The sequence below is a fragment of the Fistularia commersonii genome, chromosome 3 (genome assembly GCF_037954325.1).
Source record: "Fistularia commersonii isolate RoL2024-O1a breed Wild chromosome 3, RoL_Fcom_v1.0, whole genome shotgun sequence".
Classification (NCBI taxonomy): domain Eukaryota; kingdom Metazoa; phylum Chordata; class Actinopteri; order Syngnathiformes; family Fistulariidae; genus Fistularia; species Fistularia commersonii.
In genome coordinates, this window is record NC_141286.1 from 6353591 (window position 1) to 6374162 (window position 20572).

The 20572-nt window shown below is 43.7% G+C and overlaps 1 protein-coding gene across 1 annotated transcript; it reads left to right on the forward strand.

Annotated features, from left to right (window-relative positions):
* Positions 1-1215: 1215 nt before the first annotated feature.
* LOC147235328 (A disintegrin and metalloproteinase with thrombospondin motifs 8) lies at positions 1216-18220 on the forward strand. The gene is made up of 9 exons (XM_086142832.1): positions 1216-2084; positions 4080-4319; positions 8429-8561; positions 8681-8848; positions 9628-9920; positions 12922-13108; positions 14645-14817; positions 15240-15415; positions 15710-18220. The coding sequence occupies exons 1-9, from the start codon at positions 1383-1385 to the stop codon at positions 16452-16454; spliced, it is 2817 nt and encodes a 938-aa protein (XP_085998958.1). The 5' UTR covers positions 1216-1382; the 3' UTR covers positions 16455-18220.
* Positions 18221-20572: the final 2352 nt, after the last annotated feature.

Genomic DNA, 20572 nt, shown 5'->3' on the forward strand with positions numbered 1-20572 from the left:
TTTATTCAGTTTATTGAGTTTACTTAGTTCACCCTAACCTGTGGAATCGATGCCATACTTGCAGGCATTCATATACATACGATTCAAACTGAATGGACAAGAAACAGTGATTTATGTAAAAAAATCCACTCGTATATACAGGCGAACACATTTTGCATAAGTGTGCGTGTTGTGGAGTAACATTATATGTGGGGGAGGCGAACACTCCTGGTTCTACTCCGGCTCATCCCTGTGTGTCGAAGTGTTGTTGAGCAGGACACTGTACCCCTAACTGTTAATTGCAGACAACGAATTCCCTCAAGGGAATTAATAAAGGATAAATTCATATCATTATTATTTATCCGGCGTCAAATGACAAAGGTGATAAAAGTCAGAGGTGCGTCTGAAGATACAAAGAATCAGGGAAAGTAGCGGAGCTGAGTAATGGACAGTGCTTTGCTTTTTTTTTCCCCTGCGAAGACTCCAAAGTTTAAACGCAGTGTTGTGGCGACACCTGTTCGGATGCTCAACCTGTTGGCGCCTCGGTGCGCCTCTCGGCCCACGAAGGGTTCGCTGGGCTCTGGCGTCATCTAGCGGCTGACCTTATTATTTTAATTTTTTTAAGCCGTCCGTCCCCCCCACTCCCTCAAAAAAAGAAAAGAAAAATCAGGTTGCCTTGCAGAAAGCGTGTGCAGTCATGAAAATATTTGTTTTAAATCTGAACTCAAACATTTCCATTTTCGAGTCAAGTGCGTGATGATTTTCTCAACTTCTGCTTTTTGGTGCAAAACAAAGAGTTGCAGTATCTCTGCGAGATTGTTTCCACCCGTGGATGGGACTTTTCATTAGGGCAATAAAGCCGAACGGCCTTGGGGAGAGCGAGGGTGGGGGGTGGGGGGGGATCCGTGGGGGCCTGCCACTCACACGCAAGGCTTGGAAATAACCCACGGCGCGGACTTCAAGCTATGCGTAGTATAGATGTCCTGCCGCTCGGCCCCGTCCAGCACGCTGGGTTAATAATAGGAGCGCGGCCGTGGAGCTATTTCAGAAGGGGGGAGTGTCGGCCTTTCTCATTGGATCCGTTTTATCCGCCGGTTTCTCATCAAGCGCGAGTGGGAGGAGAATTTCCAGCAACGGAGATTATCACAAAAATAAATCCCCCCTCGTGTCCCGGGGAAGAGCTGAAAGTATAAATACATCCCCGGCGTGCACAGACGGCAGTGGGAGCGCTCCGAGCGTGGGGGATCGGACACGGAAACTCAGACGCACAAAAAGCTGAAAGAATATTTTCCTCTTAGAGGAGACAGCAGAGGACGCACCGTTTGGCCAGAGAATTAGGGAAGTAAATCCACATTCGAATTGAATTTTTTTCTTTTTTTTTTTTGTGAGGGTCAATTCCGTGCATGAAGATGCGTCCCGCAGCGCTTTTGCTCCTGTCGCTTCTGTGCGCGCTCGTCTCCGCCGCTCCCAGCGCTTTGGAGTCGGAGGACGTGGTACCAGTGCGGATAAGCGGCAGAGTCCGAGGTCGCTTCTGGAAGAGGAGCGAGGAGCAGCCCAGGGTTCTCCTCAGCGCCTTCGGGAAGGACATGACCCTCAATCTGGTGCCAGACGCCAGTTTCATCGCGCCGTCCTTCTCCATCCAGCGCTTGAAGGCCAGAGACTTTGCCGCCGCGTTGCGTCTCGGCGCCTCAGGTGCGCCGCTGGCCCCTGAGGGACATCTGCAGAACTTCATCAACCAGACCGAGGAGACCGAAGGACAGCTGAGAAGCTGCTTCTACTCGGGCAACGTGGATCAAGATCCGAACTCGGTGGTGGCCGTCAGCCTGTGCGCCGGCGTCTCTGGATCTTTCATAACGGAGGGGAAAGAGTATTTGATACGGCCCAAAGTGCGCGAAGGGTCCGGGTCCGGGGCCACCGAGCAGCTCCACGTCGTCCAGAGGAGGGCGTTCACCGGGAGTCCCCACGGGGAGAGCTTTACGCGCGGCGATGACGCGCGGATGGAACCGCCGCGCCGGAGGAAACGCTTCGTCTCCGCGCCGCGGTTCATAGAGACCCTGGCCGTGGCGGACTCAACCATGACCCACTTTTACGGACACGAAATAAAGGTCAGACCCCCTCCCCAAACACACCCACCCACGCTGTCTCACTCTTTCCTTTCCACGTCGCTTGCGGGAACCCAAACAAATCCATAGTTTTGATTTTCGTCGCGTAAACACCCCGAAACGTCACCCCCTCCTCAGACTCATAGAAAAATCAAGAGTTTCAGCCCCGTGAAATAGTGAGGGTGCGTGGAAAAAAAGTGAAGGTGGGAGTGTGTGTGTGTGTTGGGGGTTGGGGGGGGTCCCTGTTTTCCACAGTGCGGGGGAAAGAGGTCAGGCGGGAGAAATGCGAGCAATGTCAGAGCGCATTCCTCGGGACTTGGTCACGATTTGGCGGCCGAGCCTCAGCATCATCAGGGGAGTCTGCTTCCCCAAGATTTATAAGACACAAACTATATATCATCCCTTTTTTTTATAATAGTTAACCCAACATCAGTGATCAATTGGTTCATTTTCTTTCAAATGGTAAAACCTCCACAGAAAATATTGCTCTTGGTTGGAGGCAGGGGTGAAAACCACCAAGTTGTTTATGCAAAAGAGTGGAAATCAATGAAATCTTGCCACAATCTGGATCAGTTAAACTGTAGTCTGTTTGTACTTAACCGGCCCCAAGAGCTGCCAAGCTCTGAAAATATTCCATTGGTACCCACGTTTGTTTCTTTTTTTTTTTTGTTTGGACACACACAGGCTTTACATGCCTGGCCGGGTACCAGGCGACCACCAAAAGGCCCCAACGTGTGTCATCCAAGCGATGTTATCGTCTCTCTTTACCGTTTTTTTTTTGTTTTGTTTTTCCCCGCGAGCCGGGATGATTTCAGTGAGGCAATAAGTGACAAAAGGCTCTGTGGGAGTGTGAATGAGGAACTGTGGAAAAACTTTCTTTTTCAGGCAAGAATTTCATCACGCGCTTAGAAAAAAAAGGGGGGGATCTCAGTGAAGCGTTAGTAGCAGAATCCCCACCACCACCACCCCCACACCCCAGCAATGACTATGACTTCCCAGGAAATGATGTCCTGGGGTGCCTCATGACAGCCCTGACAGGTGAATAAAATATTACTTGGAGGAGGATGGAGGCAGGTCTTTCCACCAAACGATGACAAATGACTTTGCGCGAAGTTCTTCGCCCAGCAGAAGAGCTCGAGAAGAGGGTTTTTGATATTGTACATTAATGTCAGACTAATGATCCCATCTGCTCCTCTCATCCCCTCCAAAAGGCAGCAGGCGGTTTATTGGGCCAGGAAAAACTCCGCTCGACCAGAAATTACAGACGAGAAATATTGTATATCAAAATCTACTTGATGGACACGTATGAACACAGAGCAAGTAATTTACTAGGCATCGTATTCTCTGACTGGCCAGGCTGCGCAAAGTCATTTGAGCGCACTCGGGAAAGCCCTGAGCTGATATCAGGAAGGTTGCTGGTTCTATTCCAGTGGGCTGGGGGTCTTTCTGTTGACAGTCATCCCACGTGGCTCCTCTCGGACAGTAAGGTTGATTATATGACAGTGGCAATGGTGTTATGTGTGTGTGGTCCCCGTGGTTGACTGAGGATGACCCCCCACACACACACACACACACACACACACACACACACACACACACACATACACACACAATGCCTGCTGCGATTGGCTCCACCACACACCACGGTCCTGTGTGCAGGATAAATGTTGTTGGAAGATTTTTAGTCCAAATTGTTCCAAGAATCTTTCGATACATGACAGGCTTGTTAATGATTCTATGTGAATTTTGGGGTGAAAAAACATGCATATTGCATATTTATTGATTGATTTTTATGGGTGATCCACTCACTGTTTCACCTTTGTTTCCAGATTTTTTCTCCTCATTTGGCTAAGTATTTGCTAATGACTTATTTGAACCATGAACTATATCCATACCTCTATCTAAATGTTAGCGGGGGGTGCATGTGTCCCCAAATGTGTATCGATAACACAAATCAGACTTTTATCTCACCCAACAACGTTTTCTTTCTCTCCACAGCACTACGCCCTGACTCTCATGTCGATTGCAGCCCAGCTGTACAAGCATCCCAGCATCAAGAACTCGGTCAACCTGGTGGTGGTGAAGATGCTGATAATAGAGGATGAGGAGGTCGGCCCAGAAATCTCCAGCAACGGAGGCGTGGCCCTCAGAAACTTCTGCTCCTGGCAGCAGCTTTTCAATCACCCCAGCCAGAGGCATCCAGAGCACTATGACACCGCCATGCTGTTCACCAGAGAGGTGAGAGACAACTATTAATATAGCTTTTTTTCACAACAGCTGGTCAGGTGCCTCCTCTTGAACGCACCGGCATGCGTGCGCAATGTTATGAAAACACATTTGCACGAAATTCAGGCACGAGAGCTCAGTTCCGATAACAGCAAGCGAGATATCGACGTTCCAGATGCGTCGCCCGGCCCCTAAACGGATTGATTAGCGATCATCAGAACGATCAATTAAAGGCAAAAGGTTGAATAACACCACCATCATATGCCACTTGAGAATGTTTGAAAGTATCAAAAAAAAAAAAAGACGTTTATAATGTTCCATAAAAAATGACCAAAGGTCAAACGGTGAGTTATGTCTGTGCACTAAAAGCTCGAGCCCGAGACTGCCGCGGAAACTCTGCTCCCGACGTCTGCTTTCGCAACAAGCTGACATCATTTCGTTTTGGATGTCTTTTTACGGTCATCTGCTCCACTCATGCAGCACCCATAAAGTACAATGACGTGCCCGTCCACCCACACAGCCTGTCCCAGACCGTTTTGACGGCTCTTCGCAGGACTATACTTAGTTTTGGAGGCGGTTCAGCATCTATTTAAAAAAAAAAAAAAAAAAAAAAAAAAAGGGAAATCTGTTGTGACTCTCTGGCCGAAAGCCTCCTCTAGAAATTATGTAAATTGCGAAATCAGCTTTCAGGCAGGCAACTAGAAGCGGCTGAGGAGATTAGCATTAGGTGTTTGACCAAATGGCGGGGATTTGAGTCCTGTGAGCGGTTTTTGGCTACAACTTCTCGAACTCGAAATTCCTAGACTTTTTACTCGATGACTTATTTACAGATGTTTTTATCCATTTATTTATTTTCCGTGTTGTGTCACCATTCGGTTATGTTGAGGCAACCAATATCTGTTTTGGTTACAAAAAGCCCCGCTTATGTTTAGGAAAATATCATGAATTCGATTAAACTGACTTCATTGTTATGAACACTGTCAGGAAACATTTGAGCTAACCTCCTGGTCAAGACAGCAGGCTTCCGAAAGTCAACCAGTCAGAACCGAAGGTCACAGAGGTTGCGGCGAAAGATCCTGCAGCTATAGCTCTCGTCTTGGGCAAAACTGGTCGGCGCCAGTGTAACGGAAAATACTTTTTAAAATGTCCTTTTATTTTGTTTTGGGATTGAAAATCACACTTAGCTACCTATTTGAAATCCCAATTTCAACATTTACAAGTGAGAATATTAACCTACGTTGTATTTGGAGAGTAGAAATGGAACAGCAGTGGCACCGGAATAGATCCCTGGGGAACACCGCAGTTTGAATTTATGAGTGAGTTCATATTCATTCATTTTGTGAGAGGCTTGGGCTCATCAGCAGATATTCACCCTATATCCCAATACAGATATCTGTGATTCAATAGACTTAGATCGAGGCTAATCGCAATCATTTTCTTCTGTCATGAATCGACACGGTGTAAGTGTGTTACAGTGATCAGTCCAGCGATCCACGATAGCACCATGTTGTTCTCGGCTCGAGGAGCCAGCGACTGTGAGTCATGAATTAGCCATCTCCCCGGTGTGGTTTCAGAGACAGCAAACTCAACCACTAAATTACTTGCAAACAAAGTTGCCAGCTGCTTTGTGTTTACCATTCCATCTGCAAATGAGCCCCATTGTTTGGGCTGGTATAATCTGCTCTTTAAGCAACACCGAAGCGCATGGTTGAGGTTTGGAAAAATTGATGAAACAAGGTGAAGCCTTTTCATCCCTTTGGGTATATTACAGATGCTGAAAAGGGATTGTCAAGATGAAATAGTTCTAATCTTTTCCATGCAGGGGGAATGTCTACAGACAGCAAACAAACTGTGCTTTATGGATGCTGAACAGGAAATAAGTTCACAAGTCCTTAGGGTTTGAATTGTGATTGTGCTTGTTCTGCTGTATCTGGCTGCCTTCTTCCATCTGGTATGTGCGTGTTTGACAAGGTGTTAGCTGACAACAAATTAGGCTAGGACCTCATCGTTATTACATTTTTATAGCCGAGCACACCGGTTGCGGATTGATTTGATGACAGGTTTGACATTTATCTGCCTACTGGATGTACAGGACAATGTGGTCGCGGCTCAGGAAATGATGACTTGAACACATGGGCCTTTACAGTTTTGGATTATTTGTTTGAAGCAGCTTTCAATCAGGAGCATAGTCATTTTTAGAAACTCTCGTTGTCTGCTTGTTTTTTTTTCCATTTCTGCAGAAATATGCTTTGAAATGGAGAGGACTGAAGGCTCCTCGTGGACGCGCTAGCTTCAATGCAAGCCGCAAATCACCGCTGACACGATAAAGCCACTGTAAACCGCTGCTGTTTGACTGTCCAGTCAGCTAAGGCTTCAACCGCGTGACATGTATTTCAGTTATAAGACATGGTTTTGTGCCTGTCAGAAACATGTTCTCATAAATGCAATAACTATGACCCTGTTCTCTGACCAGTGCACAAATACCAAAAATTTATTTCACATTGCGTGTCTGCGTACATAAGTGACAGATGCTGCCGCGGAACAAGGTGTACAAACAGACAACGGACAGCATTCAGCTGCAGCTCAGAGTCCAGATGTGTTTTGAATCACGGAGAGTTGTGGATTTCTGTGGAGAGGCGAGGCGAGGCCACGGTCATGTCAGTCTGGGTTCGGCACAGCCAGGAGACTCATCGAGCGGGAAGAACATTTCTGATACGCTCTCTGATCTATTAATTTTACCACATTCGAATAGTCATCAGCTGGTCGCAGAAAATATTTATTAGCTTTTTTTCAATGATAGAAATAACTGAAAAGAATGAAATCACAATTTTCTTTCTTCCATGATTAATACAATTTATATCGGTTGACATGTTGAAATTGGGTTTTTGTAGAGGTCTTCTGCTATTTAAAACTTTTAAGTGGAGGACTATCAGTTTTGAATCCCATAATTTTTAATGATGTCTAATGAGCCATTATCCTCAATTGTTTAATTACTTGGGTTGCTAATGGGCTGTGTGTCCGTGTACAGGGTTTATTAAATGGCATTAGTAGTTTCCTTTTAATTCACAATGTTTCATTGATTCTGCAAATGGACAAGTGAAAATGTTGATGTTACATCCCAACAGCTGTTATTCCACTCAACAAAGCAACTACCAGCGGCAGATGGTTTTACCTGCCGTGTTCCGCTGCTTCGGCAAGTCTATATTTATCATGATAAAACTGCTAATCCACTACTTCTTACGTTAAAAGAATAATTGATGAAACTATTGACTCAATCCCTGCTTGCTTTTCGGGCAGCATAAATACTCAAATCCAAAGCTACCGCGCGTAGCCGGCGTGGCTACCGTGCGTAGCCACGTGCGTAGTTACCGGCGAGTTTGATCCCCGAGTTGAAAGCACGAGGTGCGAAAGCGCCATATAAGTCGAGACCATTTACAAATTATAGCATTTTACATGTGGTGTGGACATACCTAGCATGACCGTATGTCGGATTTCATGGCAAATAATTATCTATATCCCATATGCTGGCTGTACAAAGAGACATCCCCAATTAGCAGCACATCTGGGGCGTTTTGGAAAGTTACCCTTCACGCCGCTATTTCGTCACCGACAGGCAGGTGTTTGGGTCGAACATGGCTCGAATGCATTTAGAGAGATGACGCTCGGGCGGCTTGTAAGCCAGGAGTGTAGGCCACATGTGGGACTAATTGATATCGCTCTCTGAAAAAGCGGCAGTCAACAGCCGCGTTGCATTATGAGTCAACGTTTGACACAAAATCGTGTGACCGGCCATTTGTGTCTGATCAAGAAAACTGCCGGTGTTGAAGCAGTGAAAGTCCATTTATAAGTCGCATTCCAGGGTTATAGCATAATCAGTTGTGATGCATCATTACTTGACTATGCCATTGTAATACTTGCATCATTTTTGATTGTTATTCTCGTTAATAAAATAACGAAGAGGGACGGTGACCATAATTTCAGGCATTTTTTGATGGAAATTCAAAATTTCCAAACGTCTGTTTTTGATAGTTTTTTTCAACGCAACCAATGAAAATATACAGGATGATATTGGTACCAACCATAACAGCTTCAGTGCTGCTCTGTGTTTATTTGCACGGCAGGACATCTGCGGGCAAAAGAGCTGCGATACCCTGGGTGTCGCCGATGTCGGGACGATGTGCGATCCGAAGAGGAGCTGCTCTGTCATCGAGGACAACGGCCTGCAAGCCGGTTTCACGGCTGCCCACGAGCTGGGTCAGTATTCTGACACACGAATGGGTTTATTCTGAAGAGAGCCTAAGATTGAAATATTTTGGATTTATTCAATGATGGAAGTTGTATGTCTTCAACTGTATTTTTCTCATTCTGCACAGGCCACGTCTTGAGCATGCCTCACGATGACTCCAAGACCTGTGAGCGGCTGTTCGGGGATTTAGGAGGACATTACTTGATGGCTCCTCTGTTTGTTCACCTCAACAAAACTGCGCCCTGGTCTCCCTGCAGTGCGCTGTACATCACAGAGTTTTTTGACAACGGACACGGTGAGAAATATTTCAGATTAGTGTCCAAGTTTGCGGAAAACCATCCAGTGAGTAAATCAGAAGCAGGCCTGTCAACGTGAAAAGAGACGCCTGCCACGACGCAGTGGCTCATGCCATTATGGCTGATTCAGAGATGAATAAAACATTGTTATTCCTTTTTAACTGTGGCTTTCCTGTCTGAACATGTCACAAGCCTCACATCATGTGTCAAAGATACGCCCCAGATTTCCATATGTCTGCCTCACTCCACATCCGGTCTTTTGCGATTTTCTTTGCCTCACCTCCGCTGCACCAACGCCCCTGCCTGATGCTGTGTATTTTATCTTCTTTGCATCTTTGCTATTCGTATCAAAGAAGCTTCTTTTGCTCTGACTCATACTATGGGCTTCTTCCTGTGCTCCACCCCTGCAGCCAAAAGCAACAGCTGGTGTCAGCAAAGTATGCTCTCTATCAGTTGGAATACGTGTCCAAAGAAAACTATTTCGGCCTAGAATGTCCTCGCTGTGCCGTGGACGGCGTCGTCAGCCTCTGCTCATTGTGTGTTGCCGAAGCTAATTAGAAAAAAAATACGAAAAAATGATTCCTGGTCCCAATATCGGATGTGTTGGACTACCTATGCAATTGTGCGTGAATTCTGTCAGTTCCAAGGCAAGAAAAAACTTGTTTTGAATATTTTTTCACCGGTGTCATGCCACACATAGAGATGATGATCTCTTTTTTTTTTTTTAAACCAAGATACAATGAGACTAATACAGTATCTCTTTGTATTTAAACCACAGGGGACTGCCTGCTGGACGTGCCAGAGAGCACCATGCCATTACCTAGAGAGCTGCCAGGCACCAAATACAGCTTGGACCAACAGTGCCAGCAAAATTTTGGAAAGGAGTTCATCCATTGCCCCAACACTTCAGATAGTGATATCTGCAGCCAGCTGTGGTGTCAAGAGGATGGGACTCCACAGTGCTCCACCAGAAACGGCAGCCTACCCTGGGCTGACGGCACCCCGTGTGGCTTCAACAGGAGCTGCTTCCAGGGAGCGTGCATGCCCACTCAGGAGGTGTTGCAACCCCTGGTGAGAAATTGTTTTGTATTTGAGTAAAAACACTTAGTGTTTATCATCATCCAAGGATCAAGTAATGATGGGCTTATACCTTATGATTTTTGTAGTCGCAGACTTAAAACTGAAAGTCGGAAGGAAATATTAAGAGTCTTAACGGACTCGCAGCCCGTCGTCTCGGTTGTTAAGTTAAAGGTGGAAATCTTAAGTCTTAGGCCCATCACAGCTCAGTCTTTTCCCCATCTTGGGCTTATGACATATTACTTTGAGGACAATCAACATCCAATAGATGAGCTCCAACAAAACCGTAAAACGAAACGTTACAGGCAAACATTAATCAGAGCAGAGACGATATTTCTTTGCAGTATGGATGAACAGGAACGCCAAAGGACGTCCCGATCAATGTCAACTCTCAGACGTATCACGACCGAATGGAGGGGAATAGCAATGGACCGAAATCGCGGAGGCTCTGCAAATACCCAGTGAAAACATTACTTGTTGGAAAAAAAAATACTGAAATAATCTAGTCGTAGTTTTCCGCAAGTCTTTTCAAAATCTTCTTAAAGTCTTTAGACGTAAGGGTGGCAGAAGGGAAAAGCTTGTGGGTACAGCATTGACGTGAACCTGGCTGCTTAAAGGCCAGGGGGATTTGTTTGTCGTCGAAACGCAGTCTGTTTCGATTCAAGCCCAGCTACTGGACGTACACGGCACGCACAGCCTCAAACGATGACCAAGCCCATCGAATGTATCTTTTTAAATAAATTCTCGGCCGATTCAGACGGCAGATAGAGCTGTCTTAACTCGGCACATCTTCTTCTGATTAGACGCACGAGTTCAGCGATTTTCCAGGAATAGCCTTGGCTCTCGCTTAAAATTGAGTGTGTTAATAACAAACCAAACACCAGTATAGCAACAAAACCTGATTAAATGGAAAATAAAACATCATTTTTAAAGTATTAAAATGACTTCTCCCGAGGCTAGCTTTCCTTGATGCTGTGTTAGATTGAACTCATTTTTAGTGGCATTTGAATGTAGATATCTGTAATCAGAAGCCTTTAATTGGTAGAAAAAAGTGAATGTTGTCATCTTTTCAATGAGCAACCCCTTGGAGACGGCGCGGCCTCGGTTGCATCCATGTTTATTATGCAATACATGTGGTTTTATTTTGAACAATCATAACTATTTTACGGGGCGAAGCTTAGGACCCTGTGAAATACTTCTGTCCTCCGCCATCTCATTAGCTAGTTTCTTTTTTTACAATTTACTATTAACATGGTATCACCAATGGGTTCCTTCTTTGGAGCCCATTTGTTTCTTACTGCAAGCCGCATGTCATATTTCCTGGCGTCAGCTTGACTGAAAACTTGCCTTTAGGTTGAGATGAGTCACTTCCATCGAGGCGCCCACACCATTTACTCAGAAAAACAGCAGCCTATTTTTTTTCTTTTTTTTTTTTGGAGTCGTAAAAATCCGGATACCGGTAAAGTTCATCTTCTCCTGTAAAAAAAAGAAAAAGCTGGGGGTTGGAGAGTGCCTTCTCATTGCCATGGCTGAATTTCAAGGATTTCTGGTTGTAGAATGGTGTATTGAACAGTAGAACAGTGTGTCCACCGGCTGAACTTTCATTCATTCTCTATACTGCTTTGGGCAAGAGGTGAAGTTTACTATCACCAGTTAATCACAGAGTCACATGTAGAAACATACAACCATACACAAATCTGGGCAACTTAGGGTCTCCAGTGAACCTACTGCATGTTTTTTGGACTGTGGAAAGAAACCGGAGAACCCTTGCAGACTCTGGGAGAAAAGGCACCCTATTGGAATTGAACCAGGGACGTTCTATCTGTGAGGTGGCAGCTCAACCTGTGATGAAATTAAATGAAAATGATTTGTTGAAAAATCATACCTGATGAGTCGGAGGGACCTTTTAAATTATTTTTCCTTTAAATTTCCCTATTGGTCATACAGCGTGTGACATTATATTCTTTAGTAATCATCACAATCCGTGACACCACAGACCCCTTTTAAGCCGCCTTTAGCTGGTGCATATGTGGCTTGAACATTGTAAAAAGTGCTTAAAAATAGGAACTTGTTCAAAGATTAACAGAAGAAAGCACACAAGACAAATTTCCAAGTATCACCTTAAGATAAAAGTTTGTCAACGTTTTTTTCCTTTGCCAGCACCAGACTGCAAATCTTGAGCTTCAGCATACACACAAGGAAATATCTCCAAGTTGAGTTGGGCAAACATCATCCACTTAGGGAGAATGGCAAGCTCAATAACAAGATGTAGTTGTTTATTTGAGCCTTTTTTTTTTTCTTTAATTTCAAATCAACACTCCAGTGCATGTGGAGAGGAAGCTTTATTTTAGAAGTCCGGCAGCTGTGCAGACGTTTAACTGTAATGGCATGAATGAAAAGTAGGAGCTAAAAGTGTACATTACAGCATTGTCGGAAATTAGTGAATTAAAAAACCATCTGGCTCATGACGCTTTGTATGTATATATATATATATATATATATATATATATATATTTGCTTAAAGAAAAAAACGTATACACGTCTGTTTCTTTCTACCTCAGTTGCCCTGACATCTTCTCCGTCTGTTATGATTGCACATCTGTTTATGCACCCAGACGTGCTGGCAGTTGCAACACTAGCTGGTCCAAACTCATAAAACTTCTGGAAAGGACACCCACACTTGCAAACACACACACACACGCACACACATACATTTTCAATTTTGTCTTACAAAGCTGCAGCATGGCAACTTCCACTAGCGGTGAGTGACACATGTGGCAGGAATGTGGGTAGAGGCAGACAGTAGACGCGTGCCGAACTTCAACACAGATTTAGCCTGGAGTCATGGCACGCCAACACACTGTGCGGCCTCAAACCCAGAAGCCCAGACTGTGGTCTCGGCTGCACAGCTGAGACTTCCTTTGGCACTGAGCTCTGACCAACTACTCTGACTGCTCCGTTTTTTTTTTTTTTTCTTGCTCTGTTTTGACCGCAGGTGGTTGTAGACGGAGGCTGGAACGCGTGGGGACCGTGGCAGCAGTGCTCCAGGACGTGTGGCGGAGGGGTCGAGTTCTCGTACAGGGAGTGCACAGACCCCGTGCCTCAGAATGGAGGGAAGTACTGCGAAGGCCAGAGGGTCAAGTACCAGTCCTGTAACACACAAGCCTGTGACAATAACAACGGTGAGCTGGAATTTCGAGTTATCGTCCGATTTTCAGTGTCTGATCAACCAATGTTTGAGCATTCTAAGGAGTCACATTGATACATTTTTAAGGGATTACACAAACAACATAATTGAGATTTCTATGTAATACTACGGAAAAAGGTTATTTGTCTGTTTGTGTTGGTGTTTTGTTTTTACATCTTCGATAAAATGGTTGGTCTGGAGGTTTTTAAGAACTTAGTCACTCATGGTAAGCTCCCATTTTTGGCTGATGCGTGTCCGTGCGAATATTCGACTCCACCCCCCACGCCACCCCCACCCCCGTAATCCAAAGTTTTTGTCCCGTCCCCTCATACAGTATTTACACTTTTTACACTTTTACACTTTCACATTTACACTTAACTTTAGTTTCGCACTGCAAATTTGCAAGTTCCGTAAAAAGCCGTGCAAGATATGCCTGCAGCTGAGCGAGTTACATTCAGGGGCTCAACCTCCTTTTTAACTAATGTTTACACATCTGGCATCGCCTCGACTGTCTGTGTTGGACCAGATGATCCAAAAACAAAAGGCTTTTTGCGATCAAGTTTTTGTTTATCTTGGTTGGGATCTCTGCGGTCTAAGGCATCTTCCACATCCATTACTGTATAATTGAGCCAAACAGGAAAAGTCAGATGGTTCAGGCAAAAGCAATGTTGATAAAGAACACGCATTGTATACTGATACTCAGCTGTCTTTCACTTACTGAAGAAGTGATAGGGACTATGTAAGAAAAAGGTAAGCGAAACTTGGAATATATAGAGATGAAAGTTATAAATATATACAGCAAAGACCAAAAATGGTGACTGCCAAAGGATCAGACATAAAGAATAGAAAGAGGTATTTATCTTGGAGAGATAGAACTAAAGCAATAATTATAAAAGACAGTTGGAAGATTTCCTGAATAAGTTGGCAGGGCTCGTACTCCAAATCGTCGACGTCTTTAAATCCCGCCCCCACTGATTTTAGTGTGTGTTTGGGAATTGATGATATCGAACAACCGCCAGAAGAGAGCGATGTCTCTCCACAGAAAGATGGACGTGATTCACATTATCGATGCCAATAAGAACGGCAATGCCCCGGACCGCCAACCTGCTCCAGACTGCTCGGAGTATGATGTAACCCCCTCTCACAGCATGAAGAGGGCTTAAACCAAGATATCTATTATGTGTTACTTAGAGTTTAACGACCAAATAATCGTAGGAACCGGTGAAAACTAAATGGGCCTTGATGTCCAACTGCTAAAAATTAAAAGTCGTGAAACCTCAGTCTGTTCCTTCCCAGTCCCCCTAGTTTTCCAAACGCTGTTATATCTCAGAGGTAGAAGCTCAGGAGCATAATAAATAATTGGTTAATATGACCAATATTGGCCATTCCAGAGCAGTAAGTGCCCATTATTTCCATAATTCTACCTTTCGGGAAAGTTGCTGTACTTTTTATTGGTATAATTCGCACTATGCTCGCTGGATGTCTCCTGAAAACAATACTAAGCTTAATATGAACCATTTATTGCCTTCAGGAAAGAGTTTCAGAGAGCAGCAGTGTGAAAAGTACAACAGCCCCAACTACCTGGACATCAATGGGAACGTGAAACATTGGATACCCAAGTACGCGGGGGTGTCTCCCAGAGACAGATGCAAGCTGTTCTGCAGAGCCAGGGGCAGCAGTGAATTCAAAGTATTTGAATCCAAGGTATATTCATCCTGACATCTCCACACGCGCTTGTTAGATCGCACACCATTTGATTCCTGGTTTATTTTTCATGACAATAGATTAGATGTAAGACTGACCAGGACTTTTTACTCGACTTCCTCTCAATTGCCATTTGATTAAAAAGTTTTGATCTTGGGAATAGAAATGGATGAAGATGAGTATTTGGTTTAATACTTTCAAACCGATGTTTATTTTAAGGCCAAAGGTAAACTAGTTGTTCCTTGCATTCGATGACAACAAAAACAATTGTGAGTTGCAGCTGAATCCTTCAGATCTGCCAGTAGACAAAACTTTCAAGTGACTTACTCTGCATCCTGACACGGAATAAGACCACGGGAGGAGAATCCGGCCATCCTCGCAGCTCATACAGCATAAATGACGATAATGACATATATTTCCAGGTGATTGACGGCACGACCTGCGGGCCAGACACCACTTCGGTGTGCGTTCAAGGCCAGTGTGTGAAGGCGGGCTGCGATCAGGTGATCGGATCCAACGTGAGGGTGGACAAATGTGGAGTGTGCGGCGGCAACGGGCTGACCTGTAGGAAAATAACAGGCTCGTACAACAAGGCAAGGTAAGCCACTGTAAACGCAGTTCATCTCCTGAACTAAAGTTGCATAAACAGGAGCTACCTGCATTGATTTTTATGTGTTTTTAAATCCCACACACAAAATAACTGCACGAGAATGTCTCAATAAGCAAAAGCAGAACTCCAACGCATCACATCAATAACGTTCAAAAAGTAATCCAAATGTGTGTAGCAAGCTCAAATGATTGAGACTCAGCCAATATGCATCTGCCTAGAAATGTATTCTTTTATTCCAACAAAAATCATTTTCATAAACCTGTCTTGCTTTTTCTTTGCAAGCTATGGATACAGCGACGTTGTCACAATCCCCGTCGGTGCGACGAACATTGATATCAAACAGCGGAGCAACCGGGGAATCAAACACGACGGGAACTACCTGGCGGTCAAGAGAGAGAGTGGCGGTTACATCCTCAACGGCAACTTCTCTGTATCCACAATGGAGCAGGACATTCCCGTGATGGGCGCCGTGCTGAAATACAGCGGCTCCTCTACCACATTGGAGAGGATCCAGAGTTTCATGCAGCTAAAAGAGGCCATCACCGTCCAGCTCCTGGTCACCGCAGGGGACAGCAATCTCCCGAAGGTTAAATATACCTTCTTCATCCCCAAAGATGTGACTTTTAACAAATCCAAAGAGAAGAAGGGCTTTTTGCCGTCCCTGCACATGATCCATCCGTTCGGCGTGCCCGAATGGGTGCTGGGGGAATGGTCCGAGTGCTCCAAGAGCTGCGGCTCCGGTTGGTCCAGAAGGAACGTGGAATGCAGAGACAGCGTCGGCTTCTTCTCCGGCAGTTGCGATAAAGACCTGAAACCGGCAGACATCAAGCCTTGCGGTGATATTCCCTGCCCCATATGGCAGATGGGGCCCTGGTCCGCCTGCTCACGAACTTGTGGCCAGGGAGAGCGCCGTCGCAGCATCTTCTGCTTAGACTACACTGGGAACACTGTTGAAAAAGAGAAGTGTGATCCTACAAAAATCCCCGATCCTGTTTCCGGGGAATGTTTCAACCAAGAGTGCTTATGAAAAAGCATAAGCGCGTTAAACTTTGAACCATTTCCTTTTCAGTCTGACTGCACTTACCAACTGGTCCCGTCACTTCAAGGGCATTTGCCTGAATATTGTTTTGTCATCTTTTGATGTATATTGACAACCACTATTGAAATTTGAAACGAAGAAAATCTACCTCAGGATGTTCATATGATTTTTTTTGTGGTGCTGTGTTTTGTGTTTTCTCCAGAAATCCCTGCTCTAAATAGAGACTAATTTATTTAGAGGACGTGTGACATTGTGCACAGTATGGGTGTTTTCATACCTGCCGGTCGGTCTGGACCGCATGAATGTTTGGAACAAGAAAAACTTGCAGGTGTCTAACGTGCCTTGACCTGAGCGACCCATTCGGTCCGATCGAAAGATTGGTTCTTGTCCACATTCAGTGCAGCCCTGCAAAGCATTTGCTGGGTAAATTCAATGTTTTTGGATGGCTCAATAGTTTGGGATCAGCTGCAGGAAAGAGATAAGGCAGGCTTTGGTCACCCATTGAACATCAAACAGGGGAAAAAACAACTGGAAGATAAAAAGGTGCAAAGCGTGTACTTGTAATTTGGTTCATCCACAAAGCTAAATCTGTATACATGCAAAAATATCTAGCGTAACTTTGAAGACTGCGACTGACATTCATGCTGCTGGTAGCAAAAGGCACAGCGTTAGCGGCCAAATCTAGGACGCAAAGACAAACGTGTGCCGTACAGGAAGTACGTTCAACTTATAGAGACACAAGAAGGTACGTCATACAGAGTTTATACCAAAGCTAATCGTGACATGGCAAGAAATCTAATCATCTTCGTTTGGACAGGTGTGAAAACGCCCAATATACATCTGTCGGTTATAGTAGGATGAGAGCAACACCACGAAACCTGCTGTCAAACACCAGCGTAGTGAAAATATACTGTACTTCAGCAGAACTCAACAGAACCCCCACAGAGCTTTTACCTGACCTTTCTTTTCTAAGCCGGGATGTGCTCTCCTGTTTTCACCACTTCTCTTTTTCCCCCACGCAGAACTTTGTCATCAATTCTCGCTCTAAACATGTAAATACCGTCCTCGTTTTAATTTTTTTTTTTTTTTTTTTTTTTACTGTGGCCGACCACTCAGTTTGATTTATATTTTGGAAGGCGTGATACGTTTGAATAGGTTGTTGCAATGCCAAACTAGATGTAGAGAGTTTACACGCGGTGTAAAAGTATTTGCTTGGATGATGACTGGTCATATCTGGAAAACACTAGATGGAAATTTTCCCTGCCCTGTGTGTAATTTTGCAAATTCCCAGCTGCATTTTGATGCATCTGAGGGTGTGTAAGCTATCTGCAGTGCTGCATATACTTTTTCGGGGGGAGGGGGAATGAGAGTTTAAATAAGTTAGGTGATAAGCATACTATCTATTTTGTATATCAAAATTAACGACACTTTTATTCATTTTCAGACTTTGTTAATGCATCATATGTGAACATTCATTGTTTGTTGTTTTCGGACTTCTTTATGTATATTTGAGTCTTCATTCCCGTTGCTAATTTACAGTATGTCATGAGAGAAAAGAGATGAGGCCTTGGGCATATATCCCTTCAGTGAAGGACCATATTATTTTATTATAACAGCTTCCTTTTTAAGCTATTTATTTTATTTTGTTTGTTTTATTTTTAAGTTTTTACTTTGGACATGTAATTAACATGGCAGATGCTGCTGTCTTTGAGATTTTTGTCTATAAAAATGGTCAAATAAACACATTTATGTCAGTAGATGGATCTTTTTTAAGTTGTTTTTTTAGTTTTTCATATCATTGATGACAGTGAAAAGGAAATTACTTGTCTCCAAAAATCTGCACACAGAAGTGCTCAGTGCTTTTCTGTAGTTTGCAGAAAAACTGAATTACTTTTATGTCCAAACATATGACGCAGACTTCAGAATGAGTTTCAAACAAATGCATTTGACAAAATAATTCAATGTTATCCGGAGTAGCCCTGCGGTTCGCTAAAAACCTCTGCCATGGCCAGACTAATGGAATTGTTCTAGGTGGGTTGAGAGCAATTTCAAAAGCAGGGTGAGGCAGATTTGATTGTTGCTCTTTACAAAGTCCGATCTCTTTAAGATGCTCAGTAAAATCCTCCCACACTGGAACACACTCTCCTAAAGAATACAAATAGCTCTGTATAAACAAACTGCGTGTGTTTGCCTGTGTGTGTGTGTACACACACACAGAGGGTTTACGCGGATTACGGGATACAACGTTGACCTGAAGCGTCAGTTGAGAGAGACACAACACCATACACAAGACAATGTTTTAACATGTCTAGTAAATAGAATGCTAAATATTGTAACTACAAAAACAGTACCAATATTAAGACATCCAAAACAGATCCATCATCAGGTCACCATCATTAGATGTTAAAATAGGGTCACACCAACTTTTATTGTCAATGCCATTTATTTCTTATGTTTAGGTTTTTAAAAGCCAACATCTTCCAGTGATTATGATGCAAAACAAGTGACACGGTAACTATGTCAAGGTCAAGGAAGAAACAAATTACATTGACACATCATGGAATATCAGATTAGAACTTTATTGAAAAGTAACCACCATACTCAAAATAAGAAGTCTTGATGCTGACGCTTCGGTTAGCACTTCTGCTGAGGTCCCTGGTTCGATTCCAAGGGGGGGGGCTTTTGGTGTGGATTTTGCAAGTTCTCTCTGTGTCTGCATGGTTTTCCTACCATAGTCCAAAAACATGCAGTAGCTTAAATAGAGACCTTAAACTGCCCAGATTTGTGAATGAGAGGGTGAACGGTTGTGTGTCTCTATATGTGGCCCTGTGATTGACGGTGGATCGGTCCAGGGTGAACCCCTCCTCTCATCCAGTGACAGCTGGGATAGAATCCAACCCCCAGTGTAGATAGACGATACAGATAATGAATGAGTCTTGATAATCTGATTTTGAAGAAATGCCTGTTTGTTTTTTTGCTGTACTTCAAAAAAGTTAAATAGTCAAAAGTTAAATAGTTTTTAATGTTTCCATCCATGAATAGCAAATGAAAAGCAACAATTCTGCTCTTCCTGTCACAAAAAACTGACATACTTTGCTAATGTCTTGATATTTTTTGTGATTACTGTTCATCGGATCCTCTTCTTCACTTTGCCTTGAATGCCACACTAATATATTTTTCTTTTCCCTCCAACAAGAAACTTCATTGATATACACACATCCCTTTTGTGAGCATTGATCATATCAATTAAATTATCAGTGACATGAATAAAAATCTGATTTTTCCTTGTAAATATGTTAGTCAGAGCCTTTGCATTGTATTTATAGAAACTTCTTTTTAAATTAATTTATTTACTGCAGGGGTCATTTATTTTTATCAAATCCCTAGAAAATTGATTTTTGGAAACAGGCTATGGAAATATTTCTGACATAACCAATATTTTCACAACTAAACCCATTCCTCTATTCAGCTGACACAGGTATGATGGAGAGACATGAAGCAACGCAGGAGGGGTCTTCATGTTGAAATAGGAGACACCGTGTGTTCATAAGAAATCATGGCGAGAATATGAATTTGTTATTTTACATTTTGTAATCGGATACATTTATTTGAAATTCTGCAAGATTGGGTCACTATGGCAAAAGTAATTCTGTTGTATCCCAATGTGACAATGAAAACTTTACATTGATCCACATTTTTATTTCCAGCAACCCAAACCACTCAAGAAGACCCAAAGTTCTGCATCCACATTTATCATTTCTGGTGTAAGATTCAAGCTATTGCCTGGTGGTCAAATTAAAATCTCTTTTTCCTGTCTTGTCTTGCGATCAAACTTTGTGTAATCGAGTAACTGCCCTCACCGTGAAGGGCAACCAATTTATCAAACGAGAATTTCATACAGCGCGTCACATCAGGACCTGCTTCATGTTCCCAAACCTTGGTTGTGAAATGGAAGGTCATGAAGACTGCATTTCTCCTGAGCAGATCTCTTTCTCTCTCTCTTAATCTCTATCTCTCTTGACTACCGATGTTTGGAGACCATCCTAGAATCTATAGGACTGTCTTTGACTTTTCAATTTCTGTTTACCACTGATTTATTTCCACTT